The sequence below is a fragment of the Lactuca serriola genome, chromosome 2, assembly GCF_051521515.1.
Source record: "Lactuca serriola cultivar US96UC23 chromosome 2, Lser_US96UC23_V15, whole genome shotgun sequence".
NCBI lineage: Eukaryota > Viridiplantae > Streptophyta > Magnoliopsida > Asterales > Asteraceae > Lactuca > Lactuca serriola.
In genome coordinates this window covers 77027521-77051531 of record NC_136409.1, presented here as the reverse complement: position 1 = coordinate 77051531, position 24011 = coordinate 77027521, and the positions used below count along the sequence as shown (strand labels likewise).

Here is a 24011-nt window from a genome sequence, read left to right as displayed (position 1 = left end):
ACATCGTCGTTAATACGTTGAGTGAACTTTGTTTTCGGCCGTTCGATTAGGTCCAGATCAACGGATAATCTTAACCAATTTATTTTGACGCGGATCGTGGTTTTCCATATTTAGCGACGACATGTAACCCACAAATTACATGTTGCCGCTAATAACCAGTGGCGAGCTTAGGTATAAGGAAAGTGGGTCATAGGACCCATTTATTTATTATTTTTAATTTATCTAAAATTTTCATAGAAAATTTTTAAGGATCCACCTTAAAAAAATTTATGACCTACCTTACATGTAAAAATCTTCGAATTTGTATAGAAAAAATGTATATAGAAAGATTTATAAACTATATGTTGTTCTATTCTAGACTCACCGCTGCTAATAACTTACGTCGCCGCTAATGTCGTTGCCGCTATTGGCTTTGTTTCTTGTAGTGCAACTCATGGAATGATTTCCCTCTACCTCTCACCTCTTATGCCATTTCCTAACCCAACAATTATCAACCCATCATCTGCTTATTAACGGATTTTTACCTCGATCGACATAAAAAAGAAGTCTAGGAAATCTTTATGTATGCAATGAGGTTCCAACCTAAGTATCAATCCAAAATATAGTAGACACTCAAACAATCAAGTTATCAATTTAGAAACATGAACAATATATTACGCGATCCATAAATAAGATTTCTAAGAGTTGTGGTATCACTTTGCCCATTTTCGTCGCCCTATTTTCTAAGAAGCAGTGCAATTTTTTATGAATATATAAACATAAAATTGGTAAACCAGGACAAAACCATAACAAAGATACTTAAACCGACAAATTTAAATTACCATAAAAAATAAGAGAAAATATATTATATATTATTGAAAAATAAAAGAGAAAACTCTCTCTCTCTCTCTCTCTCTCTCTCTCTCTCTCTCTCTCTCTCTCTCTCTCTCTCTCTCTCTCTCTCTCTCTCTCTCTCTCTCTCTCTCATATGTATATATAGATAGTAAATTTAATGAAGAGCAAAGTGGTTTGGTTGTGTATAGGCAAAGAAAGCGACCCTGAAAGCACCATCTTCTTGCACTTCTTTCACTCCATAATCAGATCCGATCAAATCAAATCATATATATATATATATATATATATATATATATATATATATATATATATATATATATAGAGAGAGAGAGAGAGAGAGAGAGAGAGAGAGTGATGGATCAATCGAAGGTATTGATGGTGGTGCTGTTTTTCATGGTAAGTTTAAACATCAATGGAAGAGGAGGTGTTGCAGGTTACAAGAACTACACTGTAGGAGACGATCTGGGTTGGTTTGATAAGCTTGAGAAGACGACTGTCAACTATCAGAAATGGGCTTCTTCTAAAACCTTCTCTCTTGGTGATTTCCTTGGTATGTATCCTCACTCTCTTAAAATTTTGGATTTTTCTTTAACTTTGTGGGAATTATCTTTATAATTTGTGTGAAGATGATAAAAAGGCATGTGATCTGTAACATGGTATAAACGGAAACTTGTATATGAATCTAATGTAAAGTAAAAAATTACTATAAGCATATAGTGGTTGCCGACAAATTTAACATATTGCTTGTTTCTTACTAACTAAAAGTACCTCCTACCCAAAGCCATTTATGAGTTCAACACTATTTTTGAAGTTAAAGTGTTCTAATCCAACTCCATTTCCATAACCAAATATAGATTACTTATCAGATTACTCTTAAAATAAAGTGATACTATTCAACTAATCCATTTTTTACATCGATTTTTTTTATTATAGTTGGTAATTGTATATTTTTTTTTTCTAAAGTAGAGTTAAGTCGTGTCATGATCGTATATATAAATTGTTCTTTGAAATAAAGATCACATGCAGTGGGGAAAATAGGCAGGTTCGATTCAAGAACCGGTTTGACCCTTTCACCATTGCGAAATGACACATGGCATGTACCACTCCTAGAGGATCAGGTTCCCTTTTCATGACTTGACAAAAAAATAATAAAATAAAATTGATCCAAACACCTGTAATTTAGATAACATATTTATGTTATATATATCCTTCTTTTTTTTTCTTTTTTTTCTAGCTGAACGTATGAACTTGATTTAATAAAACGGTTTAATTAAACAGGAAGTATTATGTAGTTAAGAAAATCTTGATGATATTGTTAAAATGATCTTAATTAATTTTTAATATTATTGATTTTGATATTAGTTTTAGTTTTATTGCAAAAAAGAAATTATTAAAATTTATTTTTAAACACAGATGCTCTAATCTTAAGCTGTGGACTTAAACTCTCAACCATATAGAAAACACATTTTCCAATATTACTTGATGCCCCGGACCAAATGGCCTTTGGTTGAAACTTTTTGTATTAAAAAGTAGACTTCAGAACGTACTTATTTAACAATTTTGTTACGATCTTAAATTTATACATATAATTTTAGGAAATTGTCAGAAAAAATTTAATATTTTTAAAAAAGTTTCACTTTAGTCTGAAAAAAAAAATAACATAAAAGCTCGATTATTTCAATTTGGCTCAAATTAACAAAAAAAAAAAAAATTTCTTTTAGTAGCAAATGACATATTATCGTGAAAATCAAATAATGAACTTTTATATTCAAAACTTTTTTAGAGTAAAATAAAATTCTTCCAAAAATATTAGGATTTTTTTTGATAATTTCCCTATAATTTTTAACAATGGATTCTTCCTGGTTGTTGGGCCAGAAGCCCATTAATAGAAGCTACTATTGGTAGCTTTTGATGTAATAATATTTTTATTAATCACTCGTCCACAACTTACAAACTACAAAGAATCAAAAAAATATCAAACAAAGATGATTCATGATATTGTTGATTAATTATTCATATATGTTTTTTTATGTTTTGTCAGCTAAATGTAACGGTTTTGGTTTTTAAAACAGTTTATCCCAAGGTAAAACCCAACTCATTTAGCCCGTAAGAAGGAAAACAAATGTTAAATCCACACAAACTTATTTTTCTCATGTCTATCGAAATCATATTTGATACTGATGTGATACAGTCATTCATAAATCTTATTTGTAACTAGAAATTACGGAAAGTCTAAACAATTTTCTGGTCTCAAAAAGACATTATTAACATAACATATATTTTAAAAAATATATATATGGCTGGTTAATGTCTTGCATGATTGACACAGCTATTAAAAAAAATTGTAGGTTGTACGACCAGAAGTAATATTTGTACAGATTCTAATCATTAACAATGCATCAAAGTCGCTTCAATAGATTTGTTTTTACTAAAATAAATGTGTTTTCTCTGTGTCATATATTCACAGTTTTCAACACCGACAATAATCATACAGTCGTACAAACATACAATTCCACCATCTACAACCTCTGTGATGACAGCAATGCTCTTGATAACGACACTTTCCAGTACGCATCACCAGACCCATCGGCGTCCATCGTCCACCCTGTCTCCGTCGCCGTCCCCCTCCTCAAAGTCGGACCCACCTATTTCTTCTCAAGTGATTACGACGGTGAGCAGTGTGAGAATGGCCAGAGGTTCAGCATCAATGTCACATACGGCCAAGGTTTGCCACCAAGTTTGAGGACTCCGCCACCAGGAGCTCCAGGGCCGGTAGGCCAACAGTCCGGCGATGATACAGTGCCGGAGACAACGGTGCCAGCTAACTTTGATCACCCGAAAGACATTAGTGACGATGGTGATGATGAGAGTGATGATGGGAAGAAGAAGAAATCAATGGCGACGGTTATAGGAAGCTCGAGATGGGTGTTTAGTTGGAGTTTGATACTGGTAGGGTTACTTTATACTTGTTTGTAGATTAATGTTTTTCATATTTTGTTTAAATTATTATTTTATTGTTTGTGAGTTGTATGGGAGGGTTAACGATTAGATAGGGATTGTGTTACATTGTGTTCTTGTTGTTTTGGGAATAAGTCATCATAGAAAGGGTTGCTAAAGATTTCATAAGAATAATGATCCCATATGTTCATGAGTTATAGAATTCTTACGATATTGTTATATATTTTTGACTTTCTTTCTTTGAAAAGTTATGAAAAATTTGGAGTTATTTGACATGTTTTTATGAATTTGATAAAAGATCGAGTCTAACTCGTTTATTTGTTACATGACGCAAGTCTTTGAAAATCAAATTTGGATAAGATGTGAGGAAGACCAAATTGAAAAATTAAGAAATTGAAATCTCTAATTGAATCGATATGAAAGTAATTGAATCGATATATAAATACACTAGACGCATGTAAAAATATTTTATACTTAAGTAAAATAGAAAAAAAAAATATATGTTATATTAAATACAAAACATTGTTATTAACAATTACATAATAATTTTATAAAATAATTTTTAATATTATCATTATAAACTTTTTCGTAATAAAATATAAGGTTAGAACTTGGGTTGTGGATATACAAAGTTACATACTTAATATATATAAATACAATCAACAAAACCAATATAAATAAAACAAACGAAATTCATATATATATATATATATATATATATATATATATATATATATATATATATATATATATATATATATATATATATATATAGAGAAGAATCAATTTACAGAAAACATACTTGTATGATGATTACACAAGAAATATAATCACGGAATTGTACAAATTGAGGTTTGATTTGCAGTGTCCTAAGACAGAAATTTCTCTGGTAGGGATCTGTCAAGAGGATACAACAATCAATCTAAGAAGTAATCTTGAATCTGATGAAATTTCTATGTTCCCTTCATCTTCAGGAAGAACGAATTTGAAAGAAATTTTGAGGTGTAAAAATGTTTTATGTAACCCCTCACAGATGAATGAAAGCAGGTATTTATAGGTACTAGTTATGACAGTTGGAAACTATGAAAACCGAAAATAAATGTCAAAACCTGTCATTTAGTAATTAAGAATTTAATAAAAATAAAAAATAAAAATTAATTTCGTAATTAAAAATTATTTAATTAATCAGAAAGACCCCAAGAGCCCAAGGCCCATCTTTTAACCATTAAATATTCTTTTGATATTAGCCTATTTTGAGTCCAATTAGGCTACTCTGACACCACAACCCAAACCCAATATGCTTAACTCATTACTTGATCCATTTGATTAAATGAGTGGGACAAAACATATAAGGTGGGAGAAGGTTTTCTCTTGTAAAGCAAAGTTTCAACAATACCCCATATTTTCTATTCAAACTCCAACAATACCCCACATTTGAATAGAAAATAAGTGAACTTTGATATTCAAATAAGGGAAGTAAGATATGACACGCATCTGAATAGGTGTTGTAAAACTTGAACCTTTCTTAGTGAGTACTACTTGGATCTACTTTGTGGGTAGTGAACTAGAGTCTTGAACTAACCACTTATTATAGTAGAATAAAAAACAAGAAGTATCACACATATCATATCTAAGCATAAATCATTTCTTACCGTTGTGTTCATTTTGGTTATGAAGAATCCTTTCTTCATGAGACTTTCAAAGAGCTTAGCCATATCAGCTCCCAAAGATGCGACCTCACATCCATCTCACATAGGTAATGCTAATCTGGAACAATACTATTCCAATATAAAAGCTATCAACATTATTAAGAATAAAGAATTCATCCTTATATCATCAACGGAAAAACACAAAATAAATATCATAGGAGTGAGCATACCTTTGTGTTATTGCTTCTTTGAGTCTTCCCCAATTAGTTGTCCTATTGAACCTAGACCATGAGATCTCTAATGTTGCTAGGTTAGGTTTTCATCAGGTGGTGACTCATTCTGTTGGCTTTAAGCCCATTCCCCTTGATATGAAGAGAACTTGCTCTCTACTAAGGCCTTTTGTCAAGGGATCAGCTATATTTTCCTTTGACTTTATGTAACTAATGGAAATGATTCCATTCTTTAGCAAGTCTCTTATTGTAATATGTTTGCGCCTAATGTGTCTCGACTTGCCATTGTATATATGACTTTGTGCTATAGTAAGAGCAACCATACTATCACAATGTATGCCAATGGCAATAACAGGTTGAGGCCATAGAGAAATACCTTCTAGGAAGCTTTTAAGCCATTCAGCTTCTTCAACAGCTTTGTCTAAAGCAACAAACTATGCTTTCATTGGAGAACGGGTATTCACAGTTTGTTTATATGATTTCCAAGAGATAGCATCTCCACTAAGAGTGAACACATATCCACTTGTGGATTTTGCCTCTGAAGTATTGGAAATCCAATTTGCATCACAATACCCTTCAAGAACAGGAGGATGTCTCGTGTAATGCAATCCATAATTCATTGTATGCTTTAAATATCTAAGCACTCTCACTAATGCATACCAATGATCTTTCCCAGGATTGTAGGAGTAGCGGCTCAATCTACGTACACTATATGCTAAGTCCAGTCTTGTACAATTCATAATATACATTAGGCTACCAAGAACTTGAGTATATTCTAACTGAGCTATAATATCACATTTATTCTTCTTTAGATGACTATAAGCATCAAATGGGGTGACAACCGGCTTGTCATCAAAGAGTCTAAACTTCTTGACTACACTTTCAATATAATGGGACTGAGTAAGAGTATAACCATCTGGTCTTCTTTGAACTCTTACACCAAGGATCACATCTACTACTCCCAAGTCCTTCATGGAAAAGGAGGAGTGTAGCATTTTCTTGGTTTGATTGATCACATTCAAATTAGTACCCATTATAAGCATATCATCCACATATAAGCATATGATGACACAAGCATTCTTGTATTGTTTGACATAAACACATTTATCACATTTATTAATTCTAAATCCATTAGAGAGTAATGTGTTTTCAAACTTCTCATGCCATTGCTTTGGAGCCTGTTTTAGTCCATAAAGTGATCTAACTAACTTACAGACTTTGTTTTCTTGACCTTTTACCACAAACCCTTCAGGTTGATTCATATATATCTCTTCATCTAGTTCAACATACAAGAAGGCAGTTTTCACATCCATTTGGTGTATTTCCAAATTGTGAATGGCTGCAATTGCTACTAATGTGCGAATTGATGTAATTCTTGTAACAAGTGAATATGTGTCAAAGAATTCTTGACCCTCTTTTTGACGATACACTTTAGCTACTAAACGAGCTTTGTACTTCTTAATGGTACCATCAGGTCTAAACTTCTTCTTGAATATCCATTTGTGTCCAATTGGTTTTTGCCCAGGTGGCAAATCTACCAGTTTCCAAGTGTTATTTTGCACAATGGAGTCAATCTCACTTTTGATTACCTCTTTCTAATAAGGAGCTTCAAAAAAGTCCACAGCTTCCTTATATGTTTAGGGTTCATTATTCACTACAAAGGTCATGTAATCAGGTCCAAAATCTTTGGCAATTTTTGCCCCGTTTGCTTCTTCTGGGTTCTAAGTTCTCTTCTTGAACCTTAGAAGAACTCTCTTCATTTGATTGTAAACTTTTGTATGGAATGGTATCATTCAGTCCATCATCTAGAGGTCTTTTCCTAGAGTAGGTAACCTCTTTCCCTTTATTCTTAAAAGGAAAAATATTTTCAAAGAATTCAGCCTCTGTTGATTCCATGATGGTTTGGTTATGGATATCATCAACATGTGATTTATACACAACAAGCCTATAGGTTGCACTATTCATGGCAGGTCTAAGATAGATGCAATCTATGGTTTTTTGTCCAAGTTTAGTCCTCTTAGGAAGATGTACTTGTACCTTAGCAAGGCAACCCCACACTTTCATCCTTTTATAAGAGCGTAACCTCCCTTTCCACAGATGATAGGGTGATTTATCACTCTTTTTATGATGAATTCTATTAAGTATTGAATTTGCTACAAGACATGCTTCTCCCCACAGATTATGTGGTGCCCCAGAAGTAATTAACATTGAATTAATCATGTTTTTCAATGTTATATTCTTTCTTTTAGCCACTCCATTTTGTTGAGGAGTATATGGAACAATTGTTTGATGAATAATACCATTTAAAGAACAAAATTCAGCAAAGTCTTTGAATTCATATTCTCCTCCTCGATCAGACCTTAGAATTTTGATCTTTTTGTCAAGTTGATTTTCAACTTCAGCCTTGTAATTCTTAAAAGAATTCAAGGCTTCATCCTTGGTATTTAACAAATAAATATAACAATACTTGATGCAATCATCAATAAAAGAAATATAATAACTTTTTCCTCCTCTTGTAGGTGTTGCTCTAAAATCACATAAATCAGAGTGGATTAAGCCAAATGTTTCATTAGATTTTTCAACTGATTTATGAGGGTGTTGTGAAAATTTTGATTCTACACAAACCTCACATTTTATGTTTTTATCTAATGAACATTTTGGTAACATGCCAAGTTTTTTCATTCTTTGAATAGAGTGAAAATTGACATGTCCCAAACGAGAATGCCACAAAAATGAAGGATCATACATATACATAGAAGAGGGGCTAGTAGTGCCCATTATTGCATCTACATTAACATTGGTTACATCATTGTTTGGTGTTTCAACACCATAGTACAAAGGTAAGACACTGAATTTGAAGACACCCTCACTAAGGTATCCCTTTCCAATATACATCCCACCCTTGGTGAGAACAAACTTATCAGACTCAAATACAAGTTTAAATCCCTTGTTACTAAGAATAGGACCAGAAATCAAATTCTTAGTAATTTCAGGAACATGCAAGACATTACTTAAAACAAGTTCTTTTTCAGAAGTCAGTTGTAGCTTCACTTTTCCCTTTCCTTCAACTTTTGCAGTAGAGTCATTCCCTGTCACACCCCCAAACCAAGGATGGTGGAAACGTCCGGGTGTGGAGGACTTTATGTATAGTATCATAACCACAATTGCAGTAGTAATTTAAGCAAACACAACCAACATATATATAATTGAAAGAGTTACATCATTGTATGAATTACATGTTTCAAAATCAATTACAATATGTTGACAAAATGCAAAATGTTTGACGCCTTAACGTCCCATCCTCAAAATGCACTTGATTACCTGTTTAGTGATTTCCTGAGAATACAAGTTGTTTGAAAAAAATGTCAACACAAAGGTTGGTGAGTTCATAAGCTTTTGTTTTAACTTGATAAAAGCATTTCTCTTGTAAATGTAATGTTTGTTCCAGAAAAATCCGATATGTTCCTTAAATGTGTAATGTAGTCTTATATCCAAAGACCGAAATGTATAAGTAACCTTTCTTACTTATAGAAAATAATGTAAGTTTAAATCAGCATAAACGCGATTGATTTCAATGAAATTCCTATATTTGTTACTACTTTCTGTGAGTTATATATTATAACCATGCTATTACCTAGTTGGCCTGAAACGACGTTCTTCAGGCGTCGGAAATGTTATGACATTTGTCACCCCAGACCTGCCAGTCTAACTGTTGCATGCAGTTGAGGTGTGAGTTTGTCAAACCCAATATAGATCTATATACAACTATCACGCTCTCCTTCCAGGAGACTTTGCTTACAATACAGGACTTATTGGTAAATGTGAAGCGAATGTCTCACAAAGTCATTAACGAATTTACGTATAATGTAATGGAAATCCCTTTCTGTATAAATGTACCCTTGTTGTATGAGTTTGTTATGCAATGTATCATAAACCATACCTATTATAGTTTATCAAAACAAGGGTAGTAGTGGTAATATACGTAAACTGTACTTAACATAGTTTATTCGAATGTTTGTATGTAATGGATGTACTTTGATTATAACAATTTGTTATCTTCTATATTCTATATATATCAAAATCCATTTATTAACTGATGCATGTCTATATACTAAGACAAAATGTCATTTATTTGTAAGAACATATGTTCACATAAAGATATACACCTTGCTCGATATGTTACAAGGTGAAATGAAATTGGTAGCATTTTTCTGTTATTAACATTTTCTGTCACTGTGCTTAGAAAACTTATAGAAAATTCATAACAGGTCCAAATAAGAATCTGTAAATTCTGGGTGTTTGGAAAATGAGTCTAGTTTGTTCATAAATTTTCCCATGATTTTTAATGACTTCCAACTTAGGTGAAAACGTCCATAAACACAGACTGGTCCAGATTGGTTCTTGAAATGATAGGCAGTTTTGTAAAAATCACCATAAATTGTAAAAAAATCGTATGGAAATGTGCAAGTATCCATTTTAAATCTAAGATCTTGAACTACTAGCAACTTGTACAGTTTTGAAAACAAAAATGTTTTAGTTGACCCAAACAGTCCGTGAATGGAGTTCAACTTTTCTGATGAATGCTGTTAGAAGCATTTAGTTGTGTTCTTGGTGATTTAACTTGTATTCCCCTCCTTAAAACTTAAGAAAATATGAAAATGTATGGGTATGAACTCACATTGTGTGATTTTTGGTGGATGGATGTTGGAGAAGGGAAGTGTTCAACTCAAGAACACTTAGAAGATTGTTTGAAGATTCGAAGATCTAACACAAATATGATGAAGTTTGTGTAAGTAACCTATGATTTGAGTAGAAGGAGGTGAGGTAATCATATAAATGATAATATTACTTACCAAAAGTGGAAGAACACTTGATGATCAGCCTTGAAATCTCGAATTTTAGAGAGAGAAAGTGAGAGGAAAGTTGTGTTTGATCTTTGGTGAAAAGAGAGAAAATGAGTGAAGTGAGGAGTGAGGAGTGATGTTCTAGCTCTAAAAACGTGGGAAAAGGTTGGAAATGATGAAAAAGTACATTAACATGACCTAGGCATGGTAGAAGGAGTGTGGCTGGTCAAGGAGTGGATGTGAGTGGTTGCTTGTGTCATAAGCTAAAGGAAAGTCAACACTCCACCTTAATTATTCCAACCACTAAATCTTGGATAAGATTTTGCATTAAAAACGTGATTAATTAAGACATATGGGTCTTAATATGTTAAAATAAAGTTTTGGGTGAAAATCCCGCTTTAAAATGATGAAAAACGGGCTTAAAATGCTAAAAATATTGAAAATCGGGCAAAAGTTGTAAATTTCCGAAATTCTGGCCGAGGATGCAAAGGTTCGGCTCCTTAGGAGCTTAGAACAGAAGGCGAGGCTCGGTTGTACATGGGGACCGAGAGTAGAAGAGGAACCGAGAGTATAGTCTCGGCTGCGCTGTTCGCCTCTTGGACCGAAAGTGGGAAGGAGAGAGCCGAAAGCGAGGTTTGGTCTCAGGCGGGTTTCGGTTCTCGGCTGCTTCTCGGTTCCAGAAGGGAGGTTTCGGTCCTAGGGTTTTCGGCTCCTAAGAGGTTCGGTTCCTAAGAGGATTTTTGGCTCCTTAAAGCTGTTTTACTAATTTTTACTCCGTTTTAAGTGGTTTTTGACCCGGTTAAGCGGGATGACCCGAGTGATTATAAAAAGTTACAGGAACTTTTGAGAGAGATTTGGGAGAGATTTAAAATAGAGAGATATAGAGCGAATACGATTGAGAGAGGTTTCATTTGTGACATTTTTGAGTGTCCGGCTTCGCAATGCAAGGTCCGTAAACCCCACTAAGCCATGTTTTAGTGTCCTACACACTCCCGATGAGTGTGTAATAGTGTTTTATCGCTTTGGTTCATTGTTTAGCATTATCACGGCTATGGAAATTTAAACACCCGAATTTTCCAAATGATGTTTTCTCATTAAAATAGCGAGTTGTTTAGTAATTACACAATGTAAACCCTAATATACAAGGGCTAATTGAGTCGTCCGGTTTGACTTGTTGACTTTGTGTAACTTTGACTTGAACCGAAATTGACTATTGTCACATTCCCCATAAACATTGGTACAGAATCCGAGACTTTCTAGTATGTAGAAAACATGGTTCGGGAGTTGCAAATGTGCCTTGTGGCTCCAGTATCAATCCACCAATCCACACAATTGCTAACCATGTTGGTTTGAATCACAACAACAAACTTATTTGGTGATTCAACCATGTTGGCTTGACCAAAATTTCCTCCACCTAAATGACCACCATTGTTTCCTCTTTGACCCCTCCTGAATCTGCAATCTTTGGCCTTGTGTCCAATTTTGCCACAAACATAACATGGACTAGAATTCTTCTTGAAATTCTTCTTGTTAGGGCCATGATTTTTGTCATCTTTGGAAGAGTTTTTAGAGCCTTGCTTCCCTTTCTTGTTGTTGTGCTTTGTCCATGAAGTATTTGCTTCTCCAACAAAGTTTGCACTTGGTTCCAAGGAATTTGCATCTGCCTTCTCATTCAATCTATTATCTTCTTCCACATGAATTCTCAACACAAGTTGCTCAAAACTCATGTCATCAGTTAAGTGCTTAAGATATAGTTTGAAATTCTTCGAAGAAGGATTAAGTTTTTCAATGATTGAACCAACAAGAAAGTTAGAGTTTATACCCATACCTTCAACTTCAAGATCATGTGCAATAACTTGAATTTCCTCCACTTGTTTGAGGACAGATTTGGTATCCACCATCTTGAAATTCATGAACTTTCCAATCACGAATTTCTTGGAACATGCCACTTTTATTTTGTATTTCTTTTCCAGTGATTCTCATATCTCTCTTACAGTAGTCATAGTAGAGTAGATATCAAAGAGAGAATCATCCAAGGCATTTAAAATATAATTTCTGCAATTATATTCATTTGTGTTCCAAGTTTCCACAACCCTTTGATGTTCTGCCAATTGGGCTTCAGTGGGTGGTGATGTTCCTTCTGCAGTGGTTACACCAGTAGGAGGAGAGAGAGAATCATCAGTGAGAACATTGGAAACATGAAGAGTTATTAGATAGAACAGCATCTTCTGTTGCCATCTCCAGAAATCTGAGCCTTTGAATTTCTCAAGGTTTTCCACATGTGTTTTGATGATGGAATTTTGATCCATTCTTCACTCTTTGATTTCTGTCTTAGATTGTTATGACAGAAGTATACAATCAACAAAACCAATATAAATAAAACAAACGAAATTCAAATATATATATATATATATATATATATATATATATATATATATAATATACAAGAATCAATTTACAGAAAACATACTTGTATGATGATTACACAGGAAATATAATCATGAAATTGTATAGATTGAGGCCTGCTTTGCAGTGTCCTAAGACAGAAATTTTCCTGGTAGGGATCTGTCAAGAGGATACAACAATCAACCCAAGAAGTGATCTTGAATCTGATGAAATTTCTATGTTCCATTCATCTTTAGGAATAACGAATTTGAAAGAGAATTTTGTGGTGTAAAAATGATTTCTGTAACCCCTCATAGATGAATGAAAACAAGTATTTATAGGTATTAGTTATGACAGTTGGAAACTGTCAAAACCGAAAATAGCTGTCAAAACATGTCATTCAGTAATTACGAATTTCATAAAAATAAAGAATAAAAATTAATTTCGTAATTAAAAATTATTTAATTAATCAGGAAGACCACAAGAGCCGAAGGCCCATCTTTTGACCATTAAATATTCTCTTGATATTAGCCTATTTTGAGTCCAATTAGGCTAGTCCAACACCATAACCCAAACCCAATATGCTTAACCCATTTTGAGTCCAATTAGGCTAGTCCAACACCACAACCCAAACCCAATTAGGCTAGTCCAACCCAAACCCAATATGCTTAAGTTGTTATTGTTATCTATTAGATAATAATTTCATTAAAATTAAAAAGTTTATCTTAAATATTGTCATTACGTAGAACATACGATACTAGAGACATCTTTTATAATGTTGGAACTTTAAACTGTATCAGTTATAGGATTGTAAAACTTTGCTAACTCAGCCAAATACTCAACAAGTTACTTGGACTCGCTTCCAACCAATGCGAGTGTAACACCCGAAATCTAGAATACTAATTAAGGAAAGATAATATGCAAATTTAAGGTCAACTCGTCGAGTCCAAGAGGGATAACTCGACGAGTAGGATTAGATTCGATGCGGGTTGAGAAACCTACTCGACGAGTTGGGAAGGACCAACTCGGCGAGTTGGTCTGGGTTTGGGAAACCCTAAATTCGGGGCTTTGCACCATATTTAAGCATCTTAATCCCCACCTATCAGCCTCATTTCTAGCCTCCAAGTGCATCGACTGAAGATTTATCCATCATGGTAATAGGAAAGGCTCTTGCTGATTATGATTAGTTGCCTTTGGAAGGCCATCGGCTGCGAAGGGTAATGGTTGTACTCTTTGGGATGGCCTGCGAAGGGTAATGGTTGTACTCTTTGGAGGTCAAGTATAACTACTTATTGATTACAGGATAGGTCATCGGCTGTTAATAGGAGCAGTGAGCTCAGGGTCTATAATAATTGAAGTGATCTAAAGATTTTACCTCCAAGGAGTGGCATTTCACTCCGGGAGCAAAATGGTAGGCCGAGTATAGTGCTCCTTTCAAGGATTGGACCAAGAAGAAAAGGTTATGCATTGTATAGGATTGTTGTGAGAATTCAGACTAATTCATAGTGTTTTATGTGTCCCATGAGGAGCACTAGTTGATTCGAGGCAGACGGTAGGAGTCATAGACGAGGCGCATAAGAAGTATCTGGGGTAGGGAGTTGCAGAAAACTTCGAGGATGAAGTATAATTTAAGTGAGGGAGAGTTGTAACACCCGGAATTTGGAGTACTAATTAAGGAAAGATAATATGCAAATTGAAGGTCAACTCGTCGAGTCCAAGAGGGATAACTCGACATGTAGGAATAAGATTAGATGCAGGTTGAGAAACCTACTCGACGAGTTGGGGAGGACCAACTCGACGAGTTGGTCTGGGTTTGGGAAATCCTAAATTCGGGGCTTTGCATGGTTTTTAAGTATCTCAATCCCCACCTACCAGCCTCATTTCCAGCCTCCAAGTCCATCTACCGAAGATTTATCCATCACGGTAATAGGAAAGGGTCTTGCTGATTATGATCAGTTGCCTTGGGAAGGCCATCGACTGCACAGGTAATGGTTGAACTCTCTGGAAGTCAAGTATAACTACTTACTGATTACAAGACAGGGCGTCGGCTATCGATAAGAACAGTAAGCTCAGGGTTTATGATAATTGAAGTGATCTCAAGATTTTACCTCCAAGGAGTGGCATTTCACTCCGGAATCAAGACGGTAGGTCGAGTATAGTGGTCCTTTCAAGGATTGAACCAAGCAGACAAGGTTATGCATTTTATAGGATTGTTGCGAGAATTCAGACTAATTCATAGTGTCTTCTATGTTCCATGGGGAGCACCAATTGATTCGAGGAAGATGGCATGAACCGTAGACGAGGCGCGTAAGAAGTATATGGGGTAGGGAATTGCAGAAAACTTCGAGGATGAAGTCTAATTTAAGTGGGGAAGATTTGTAACACCCGGAATCTAGAATACTAATTAAGGAAAGATAATATGCAAATTGAAGGTCAACTCATCGAGTCCAAAAGGGATAACTCGACGAGTAGGAATAAGATTAGGTGCGGATTAAGAATCCTACTCGGTGAGTTGGGAGGACCAAATCGACGAGTTGGTCTGGGATTGGGAAACCCTAAATTTGTGGCTTTGTACCCTATTTAAGCATCTTAATCCCCACCTACAGCCTCATTTCCAGCCTCCAAGTCCCAAACCCTAATCCTTTGGATGAGCTTGTGAGTTATTTTTGAGTGAATCTTGTGTATTTTGAAGATTGTGGAAGAAGAAGATTTGGGGATTCAAGAAGAAGCATTAGATCTAGGATCTTGTCCATCTTTGGCAGCTTTTTGAGGTAAGAAGTCGTTAACTTGGTGATTCATAGCTTATATCTCTTCTAGTTTTGATTTATGGGTCTTTTTGACCCCATTGTGGGAAAAATGATACCCTCCATGGATTGTATGTAAAGGATTCCCACTTTCCAGTAATATTTGGCCCTTAGAATCATAAAAAGGGTCTCAAACCCATTTTTGTCTAAGAAAAGGCCATGCTCATGGAAGTAGATTGCTATATCTCGAGTTTGGGTCCATTTGAGGCGTGCAAAGCTATCAAGTTGTCAACTTTATAGAAATAGGTTATGGAAACAATATGGATCTGTATTCTGGAACCTTAGATCTGAGGAAAAAGTTGTATAGTCTAGAAATGCAAGGGACTCAGCGAGTTCATAAAGGAACTCGACGAGTTCGGTTGAATATTCCCGATTTTGTTCATGGAACTCGGCTGTCACACCCCAAAACCAAGAACGACGGAAACGTTTTGAGGTGGAGGACGTCATGTAAAGTATCACAACAGTGCAAAGTAGTAAACAAGCAACAACATCATCCATTGCATTAATAGTAAAATTTTAATACATGTGTGTTCTTTTATAGAATAAGACATGAAAATAAGTAATCAAAATAAAATACGAGTCTTGACTGCTCTGTCTTCTCAAAACCTGGTCATCGTACCTGTCTATTGGTGACCTGAGAATACAAGTTATTTTGAAAGTGTGGATCAGCATTTAAGCTGGTGAATTCATAAGTATTTTAGTGTCATTGATTTGTAAAACTGTAAAGAAAAGACTTGTAAATGTTTGATGAAAAAGTTTGTATAAGTATGAAAACCCTAGAAAATCCCATATTTCCTACTAGTATAAAAAGTAGTCTTCTAACAAGACCCGACTGTTTTGAAGGTTTGCTTCTCTGTAAAATGAAGGTTTTTCCAATGTACAACTATTATTGTCAAAATATAGTCTACCTCATCGTTTATGTGAATGTGTCACAAAATAAAGATAATGTGGAAAATTATATAGTCATGGAAATTGTATCCTTTTTGTCTAGGATAAACACGACGCGGTAAATCGTTGAACAGTACAACCGAGAACATATGTCGATGAACATGTCCCACTGTAGCTAGCAGCCATGTGTAGGATGGTCAGTCCCGTATAGTATATAGTAATTCTCCTTGTATAGTATATAGTATTTCTCTCTGTATAGTATGTAGTACTTCTCCTTGTATAGTATATAATATTTCTCTCCGTATAGTATGTAGTAATTCTCTTTGTATAGTATGTTTGTATAGACTCATGAATGAACTGACTCTTGTGTGATTCCTTGTACTAGGAATAGTAAATAGTATCTCCTAAACTATACCTATTATAGTTACTAGTAACGTACGTATATGACTGAATGAAAGTATGCCTTTGCTACCCAAAGGTACTAAACTGACTGATAGAACTTTTATGTCTACATATGTATAAATAATATATAACTAATATTTAGACGAAATTCTGATAATTAACCAATACCCTAAGGCCACATCCAAACAAGGAAAAGGAATTAAAGCGAATTAGCAGTCCTAAGTCCTTTAAACATTACTTACATAACTATACATATATAGGCATGCATTTGACAATATAAAAGTTTAAAAGAAGTTTTGTAAAACATTTGAAGAGTTTAATAATAAAAATCGATGACTTGATGTCAATTTATAAAACGATTTAAAGGTAGCTTGTTTAATATAAACAGTTTAAAGTATAAGAAATCATTTGTTTGAAACACAGTTGTAACATAATTTTAAAGGAAAGATTTAGTATATAAAACAAGTTTGATAAAGAGTTTAACATGTAAAAACATTTGAGAAAATATTTTGAAGTAGTTTGCTTGGTAAAACAACTAAAAGTGTAGTAAATCCATAGTTTGATAGTTATTAATCACATGTGATTGATATAATAACTATAATGATTCAACTTGTATTCCCCCCATAAAAGCATTTAAAAACATTTAAAATGTTGATTAAGGGGTATGAACTCACCTGTAGTGAGTGGTTTGGATGGAAGCAATGTTTTAAAACCCAATTTTTTAGTTGACTCGGTGTGATGGCCGGTTCACGGGTCAACCGGTCCAATCGGTCCAACCGTCGGGTCAACCGGTTTAGGGTATTTTAATAAATAAAAAAAAAATCCTGCATATATATAGAAAAATCATGACTTTGATTTCCTAATTTCAAATACTAAAAAACATACCAACATGTCTACATTACGTCAATCCAAATACATTTAAAAGTCGCAAAGTATAATATCAAAACAAAAGATAATTTTAGACGAATCCAAATGTGTTTCAATCCAACCAAATCATTGATCTTGAGACATTGGAGTGTTAAAAGCATCGATCTCACGATCACTTAGTAGTTGAAATTCAGTGTCAACTTCATCATCACCAACACCAACACTTGTACCATCTGTTTTTACAATATAAAAATGTTATATACAATATTACATAACAGAGTAATAATATATAGAAATGAAAATGTCACCTTCTGTTTGAGAAGCCGGTTCATGCTCTAGCATATTTTCTAACTCATTGTAATCAAGTTCTCTTTCCGGCTCTTCTTCAACCACCCAAAAATCTGTCTTGTCAATATTTTCATAGTCAAGAGGATCGTAAACCCTCTTCTCAATCTTGAATCTACAAATACATTCAAAAAATCCAAAATATAACTTGTAAAATGATAAACTAAAATATAACTTGTAAAATCTAAAATATACCGTACCTATTTTCCAAACGCAAGTTGTAATGCACAAATACAAGATCGTTTAGTCTTTGATGTTCCAACCTATTCCTTCGTTTCGTGTGAATCCTTTCAAAAACACTCTAATTACGTTCAGAACCGCAAGAAGATGTTGTTTGACTTAAGATTCTAATAGCAAATTTTTGTAATACTGGAAGATCTCCTCCATACAACTTCCACCACTCATCTACAAAAGAAATTGTTAGAATATTTGTTAATATTTAATAACACATTATGCTGCTTTTAACTTAATAATAAACTAAATATTATGTTGTGAAGTTGTTAAATCTTACATGGACGTGAAATGGAACGAGAAGCAACAGCACTAGGTCTACCGAATGTACCAGCAGCTTCACGAAAGTGACCTAAACTCATTGTAAGATCTACAAGTTCATCACCATTAAAATTCTTCTCAGCCATATCAAGAACTCCTTGAAACACCTCATTCTTTTTACAAAGATTTTCACGATCATATTGAATTGCTGGATTCAACCAATAAGTCACACAATGAATGCTTTTTCTTAATATCCTCTCCCACCGACTATCAATGATGTTAGTATACGGTTTGTACAATTCCTTCTTCTTTTTAAACAATTACTTAACCCCTTTCCTTGCTCGACGCATTCCCTCATAAACATAACTGATTGTCGGTTTTTCATCTGAATCACCTAACCGTAAAAGCTTCAACAAAGGAGTCATCACTTTCACAATAATCAAATAGTTCTTCCAAAACTCTTTATTCATCACAATGTCTCTACAATCAGCTGCATTTCCCACATTTAGCATCTTCTTAAACTCGTTAGATGTAATCATTGCTTGTAAATCTGATTTATGGTCAAATAAACTTTGCAATGCAATGAACGCAGTACCAAACCGAGTAGCACCTGGACGGATGATCTCTTTCTAGCCGGGTCTTTTTCTCAACCAATTCAAGGGCCACTTATGATTATAAATGAAAACAGTAACTCTAGATGCAAGAGTGACCAGACTTTTCACATTATCTAATTCTGAAACATCTTTCAAGATAAGATTGAGGCAATGTGCTGCACATGGCAACCAAGTAATAGTGGGATACCTTTCGCTTAACTTAGTACCGGCAGGTTTGTAATTGGCAACATTGTCAGTAACCACCAATTGAACCACATTATTTTTCCCACCATTTCAACTATTTCAGCAAATAGATTACACAGATTTGTAGCATTGCTTTGTATATCAGACGCATCCACAGATTTAAGAAATGATATACCTTTTGGACAATAAACCAAGAAATTGATCAAGTGGCGTTGCCTAATGTCCCTCCACCCGTCACTCATTATTGTGCATCCGGTATCAACCCATTGTTCTCTAAAAGAATCAATTAACAAGGAAACCGACTTCTTTGCATCTTTCAATAAGTTGACCCTCAAAGCATGATAATTAGGTGCTTTGTACCCATGACCAATACTTGCTATCTTATCTACCATGTGTTGAAAATATGGCGAGTTGCACGCATTCATAGGTACACACGCATCATAAAACCACATCGCAATAGCTAAATCAACATCGTGTAACTTTGCCTTGCTTTGCATAGCGGATTTGATAGTTGTCACACCCCCAAACTGTGACAACTGTCAATTTTCGGTCAAGCCAAAGTCAACAAGTCAAACCGGTCAACCCAATTTGCCCGTAGGTACTAGAGTTTACGTTATGTAATTTCTAAACAACTCTCTATTCTAATGAGAGATCATAAATCGAAAAGTGCGTACATCTAGATCTCCTTAACCTAAAACGGTGGTACGTGGAGAGCCAAACCAATAAAACAATGACACATACTCATCGGGAGTATGCAAGATCCATAAACAAGGCTTAACGGGGTTTACGGACCTTGCATTGCGAAGCCGGACACTCAAAAAGGTCACCAATGAAACCTCTCTCAATCGTTTTCACTTTATCTCTCTCTATGAGAAATCTCTCCCAAATCTCTCTAAGTATGTGAAATCTCTCCCAAATCTCTCTTTGTATGAGAAATCTCTCCAAGAATGTGAAATCTCTCCCAAATCTCTCTAAATATGTGAAATCTCTCCCAAATCTCTCTTTGTATGAGAAATCTCTCCAAGAATGTCAAATCTCTCCCAAATCTCTCTACGAATGTGAAATCTCTCCCAAATCTCTCTTTGTATGAGAAATCTCTCCAAGAATGTCAAATCTCTGCCAAATCTCTCTAAGAATGTGAAATCTCTCCCAAATATCTCTTTGTATGTGAAATCTCACCAAGTATGTCAAATCTCTCCCAAATCTCTCTAAGAATGTGAAATCTCTCCCAAATATCTCTTTGTATGTGAAATCTCTCCCAAATCTCTCTCTGAATGAGAAATCTCTCCAATAATATCAAATCTCTGCCAAATCTCTCTAAGAATGTGAAATCTCTCCCAAATATCTCTTTGTATGTGAAATCTCTCCAAGTATGTCAAATCTCTCCCAAATCTCTCTCAGTATGTGGAATCTCTCTCGAATCTCTCTCGAATCTCTCTCGAAATCTCTCCCAACTCTTTATAATCACTCGGGGCATCCCGACCCTCGAATTTGGCGAAAACAGCCCAAAAACGGAAGTCTATGCGAAAAACGGACCTAAGGAACCGAAACCCCTCTTAGGAACCGAAACCGAACCCCTCTTAGGAACCGAACCCTTCTGAGCCGAAGGCTGCTCAACCGAACCCGAACGTTCGGCACCTTTCGGTTTTGACCTCTTCTCTTCTAATGGCTACCGAACCTTCTCTTCTGAGGACCGAGGACCGAACCTTCCCTTCTGACCTTCGGACCGAGCCCATCGCCCTCGTTCCTTCTTCTGGCTCAGCCTCTCGCTTCCGAATCAGCACCATCCTGACCGAACCTCGGCCTAGGGACCGAACCTTGGCCTAGGACCGAGAGGCCTCGCTGGGAAGCCTTTTTCTCCCGGTTTTCGATTAAATTCGCGTTTTAAGCCCGTTTTTAATTGTTTTAACACGGGATTTTCACCCAAAACTTTATTTTAACATATAAGACCCCTAAATTAATGATTTAATCACATTTTAAGGATAAAACCTTATCCAAAAGAGAGTAGGTAAAGTACAAAGGTAGAGTGTTGACTTTACCTTATTTTATGACACAAGCAACCCCATACCCACTCCATGATTAACCCACACTCCTCCCCACCATACCTTGTCACTTCCTTGTACTTTTTACCCCTCTCACAAGCCATCCCCATGTTTTTAGGGCTGGTCACTCAACCTCTCTCCTCATTTTCTTTCAATCACTCTCATTCCACCAAAGATCCAACTCCAACTTTTCTCTCCAACTTTTCTCTCTAATTCAAGATCCCAAGGCTGATCATCAAGTGTTCTTCCACTCTTGGTAAGTGTAATTCATCCTCCTTGTGATTTTTACACTTCATTCTACTCAAATCATTGATAGCTTATACAAACTCCATAACTATGATGCTAGATTCTCAAAAATCTTCAAGGCATCTCCAAGTGTTCTTGAGTTAAACACCTCCATTCTTCAACAATCATCTACTGAAAACACTTAAGGTGAGTTCATACCCCTATATTTTCATGTTTTCTCAAGTTTTTAGGGGGGGGGGGGGGGAATACAAGTTAAAACACCAAGAACATAACTACACTTTTCTAACAGCCTTCATCAGAAAAGTTCAACTCCATTCACGGACTGTTTTGGACAACTTAAACATTTTAGTTTTCAAAACTGTTTTAGGTGTAAGTAGTTCCAGTTCTTAGCTTTAAAATTACTACTTGCACATCTCCATACGATTTTTCTACAATTTAGGGTGATTTTTACAAAACTGCCTATCATTTCAAACACCAATCCGGACCAGTCTGTGATTATGGACTTTTTCACCCAAGTTGGAGGTCATTAAAAATCATGATAAAAATTATGAGTAAACTAGACACATTTTAGGAACTCTCAGAATTTACGGATTTCGTTTTCAACTTCGTATGATTTTTCTATGAATTTTCAAAAACAGTGTAGAAAGGTTGAAAATTTGTTAACAGCTTATAACTTTCATAACACTTTGTATTATGTTGAGCAAAGTGTATAACGATAAGTTCCAAATATTGAATGTGTTTCCTTGTTAGTTTATCATCATAAACTGAAATATAGTCATTCATGATAAGATTATTCATTCATTTAGAACACGTATATTAAGCTATAATGAGCATAGTTTATGGATTCATAGCATTAAAGCATTCATAAAAGAATTCTTATACATTACAAACGTTTTGGATAAACTATAATAGGTATAGTTTATGTATCATTTACTTCTCAAACTTATTTACCAAAGGTTTTCCGTTTAGTTCACGTAAATCTGTTAATGAATAAATTTGTGACTCATTCCCTTCGGGTTACTTCCAAAGTAACAAAGTCAAAAAGTCCTGTAAATTGTAACCAGAGTCTCTTGTAGGGAGAACGTGATAGTTGTGTATAGATCTATATTGGGTTTGACAAACCCACACCAGAGCTGCTTGCAACAGCTAGACCGGCAGGTCTGTGGTGACAAGTGTCATTTAACGGCGACGCCTGAAGAACGTCGTATTACGAGGCCGTCTATGTCAAGTATGGTTATGATAGCTCACATGTGGTATTAACAATCATAAGGTTTACGGGTTCTAACTTTAAATTAGCGAGTTATGTCTATTTAGCTCACTGAAATTACTTTAAGTATGGAAAAATACTTGTACGCCTTCATATCAAAAAAGGGTTTTATGTCGATTTAAAATCACTTTTTACATCAACAATTACATACTTTAGTGTATACTTTTGGTCCTGGTATTTAAGACTACACATCATTCATTACGGAATTTTTCTCACATCAGAAAGGGTTTTATGCCAATTTAAAACCACTTTTATATTTTTAAGTATGACAAATATTTGTTCATTTTCGATCCTGGTATTTAGGACTACATAACTTTTGTAAGGAAAATATTGGATTTTCCTGGTAACATACATCTCTTTACAAAGATCGATTTTCAAACTCTTACTGTCAAAAGCTTATGAACTCACCAACCTTTGTGTTGACACTTTTCAAAACTACTTGTATTCTCAGGAATTCAGTGAAATAGGAAATCAACCACGTTTTGAGGATGGGACGATAAATCGTCGAACAGTTCACTTTGTATCATAATGTAATTGATTTGAATCATGTAAACATATACTTTGGTGTAACTTTTTCAATTATATTTATGATGGTTGTATTTACTTTGAGCACTATTATACTCGTTGTTGTGATACTCTACATGAAGTCCTCCACCCCCGGACGTTTCCGCCATCCTTGGTTTGGGGGTGTGACAGATTGGTATCAGAGCATTGTTTATAGTGAACTCAGTATATCGAACCACATAAGATATACAAACTATAAATGCATTGGGACTAGAGTCTCTGATTTAAAGTTTTCAAAACAACTACACTTTTAGAAAATAAATAGTTTCTTATTAGAAAGTATACAGGCATGCATACATACTAAGATCAGCATCATTCTAGAACAAAACAAAAGTAACGATTGTTGAATATCACAGGTAAGCTCGGGGGTGTATGATCAGTCTTGGGAATGGCATAG

The 24011-nt window shown here is 34.9% G+C and overlaps 1 protein-coding gene across 2 annotated transcripts; it reads left to right on the top strand.

The window, feature by feature from the left end:
* The first annotated feature begins 984 nt into the window (after positions 1–984).
* Positions 985–4013, top strand: LOC145086433 (early nodulin-like protein 18). Of its 2 annotated transcripts, XM_079024189.1 has the most exons (3): positions 985–1101; positions 1162–1384; positions 3302–4013. In XM_079024189.1, exons 2-3 carry the CDS (start codon positions 1189–1191, stop codon positions 3808–3810), a joined length of 705 nt encoding a protein of 234 aa, XP_078880315.1. In that variant the 5' UTR covers positions 985–1101; positions 1162–1188; the 3' UTR covers positions 3811–4013. The 2 variants fall into 2 exon arrangements, with proteins under 2 accessions (XP_078880315.1, XP_078880316.1); XM_079024190.1 differs by lacking the exon at positions 985–1101 and having other exon boundaries at positions 1127–1384.
* The last annotated feature ends 19998 nt before the right edge of the window (positions 4014–24011 follow it).

Excerpts from the sequence above, each read along its gene's own strand:
- LOC145086433 (XM_079024189.1), top strand. The coding sequence starts at position 1,189 with ATGGATCAATCGAAGGTATTGATGGTGGTGCTGTTTTTCATGGTAAGT. Across the intron at positions 1,385-3,301 it reads CTCTCTTGGTGATTTCCTTG|TTTTCAACACCGACAATAAT; the intron begins GTATGTATCCTC and ends ATATATTCACAG.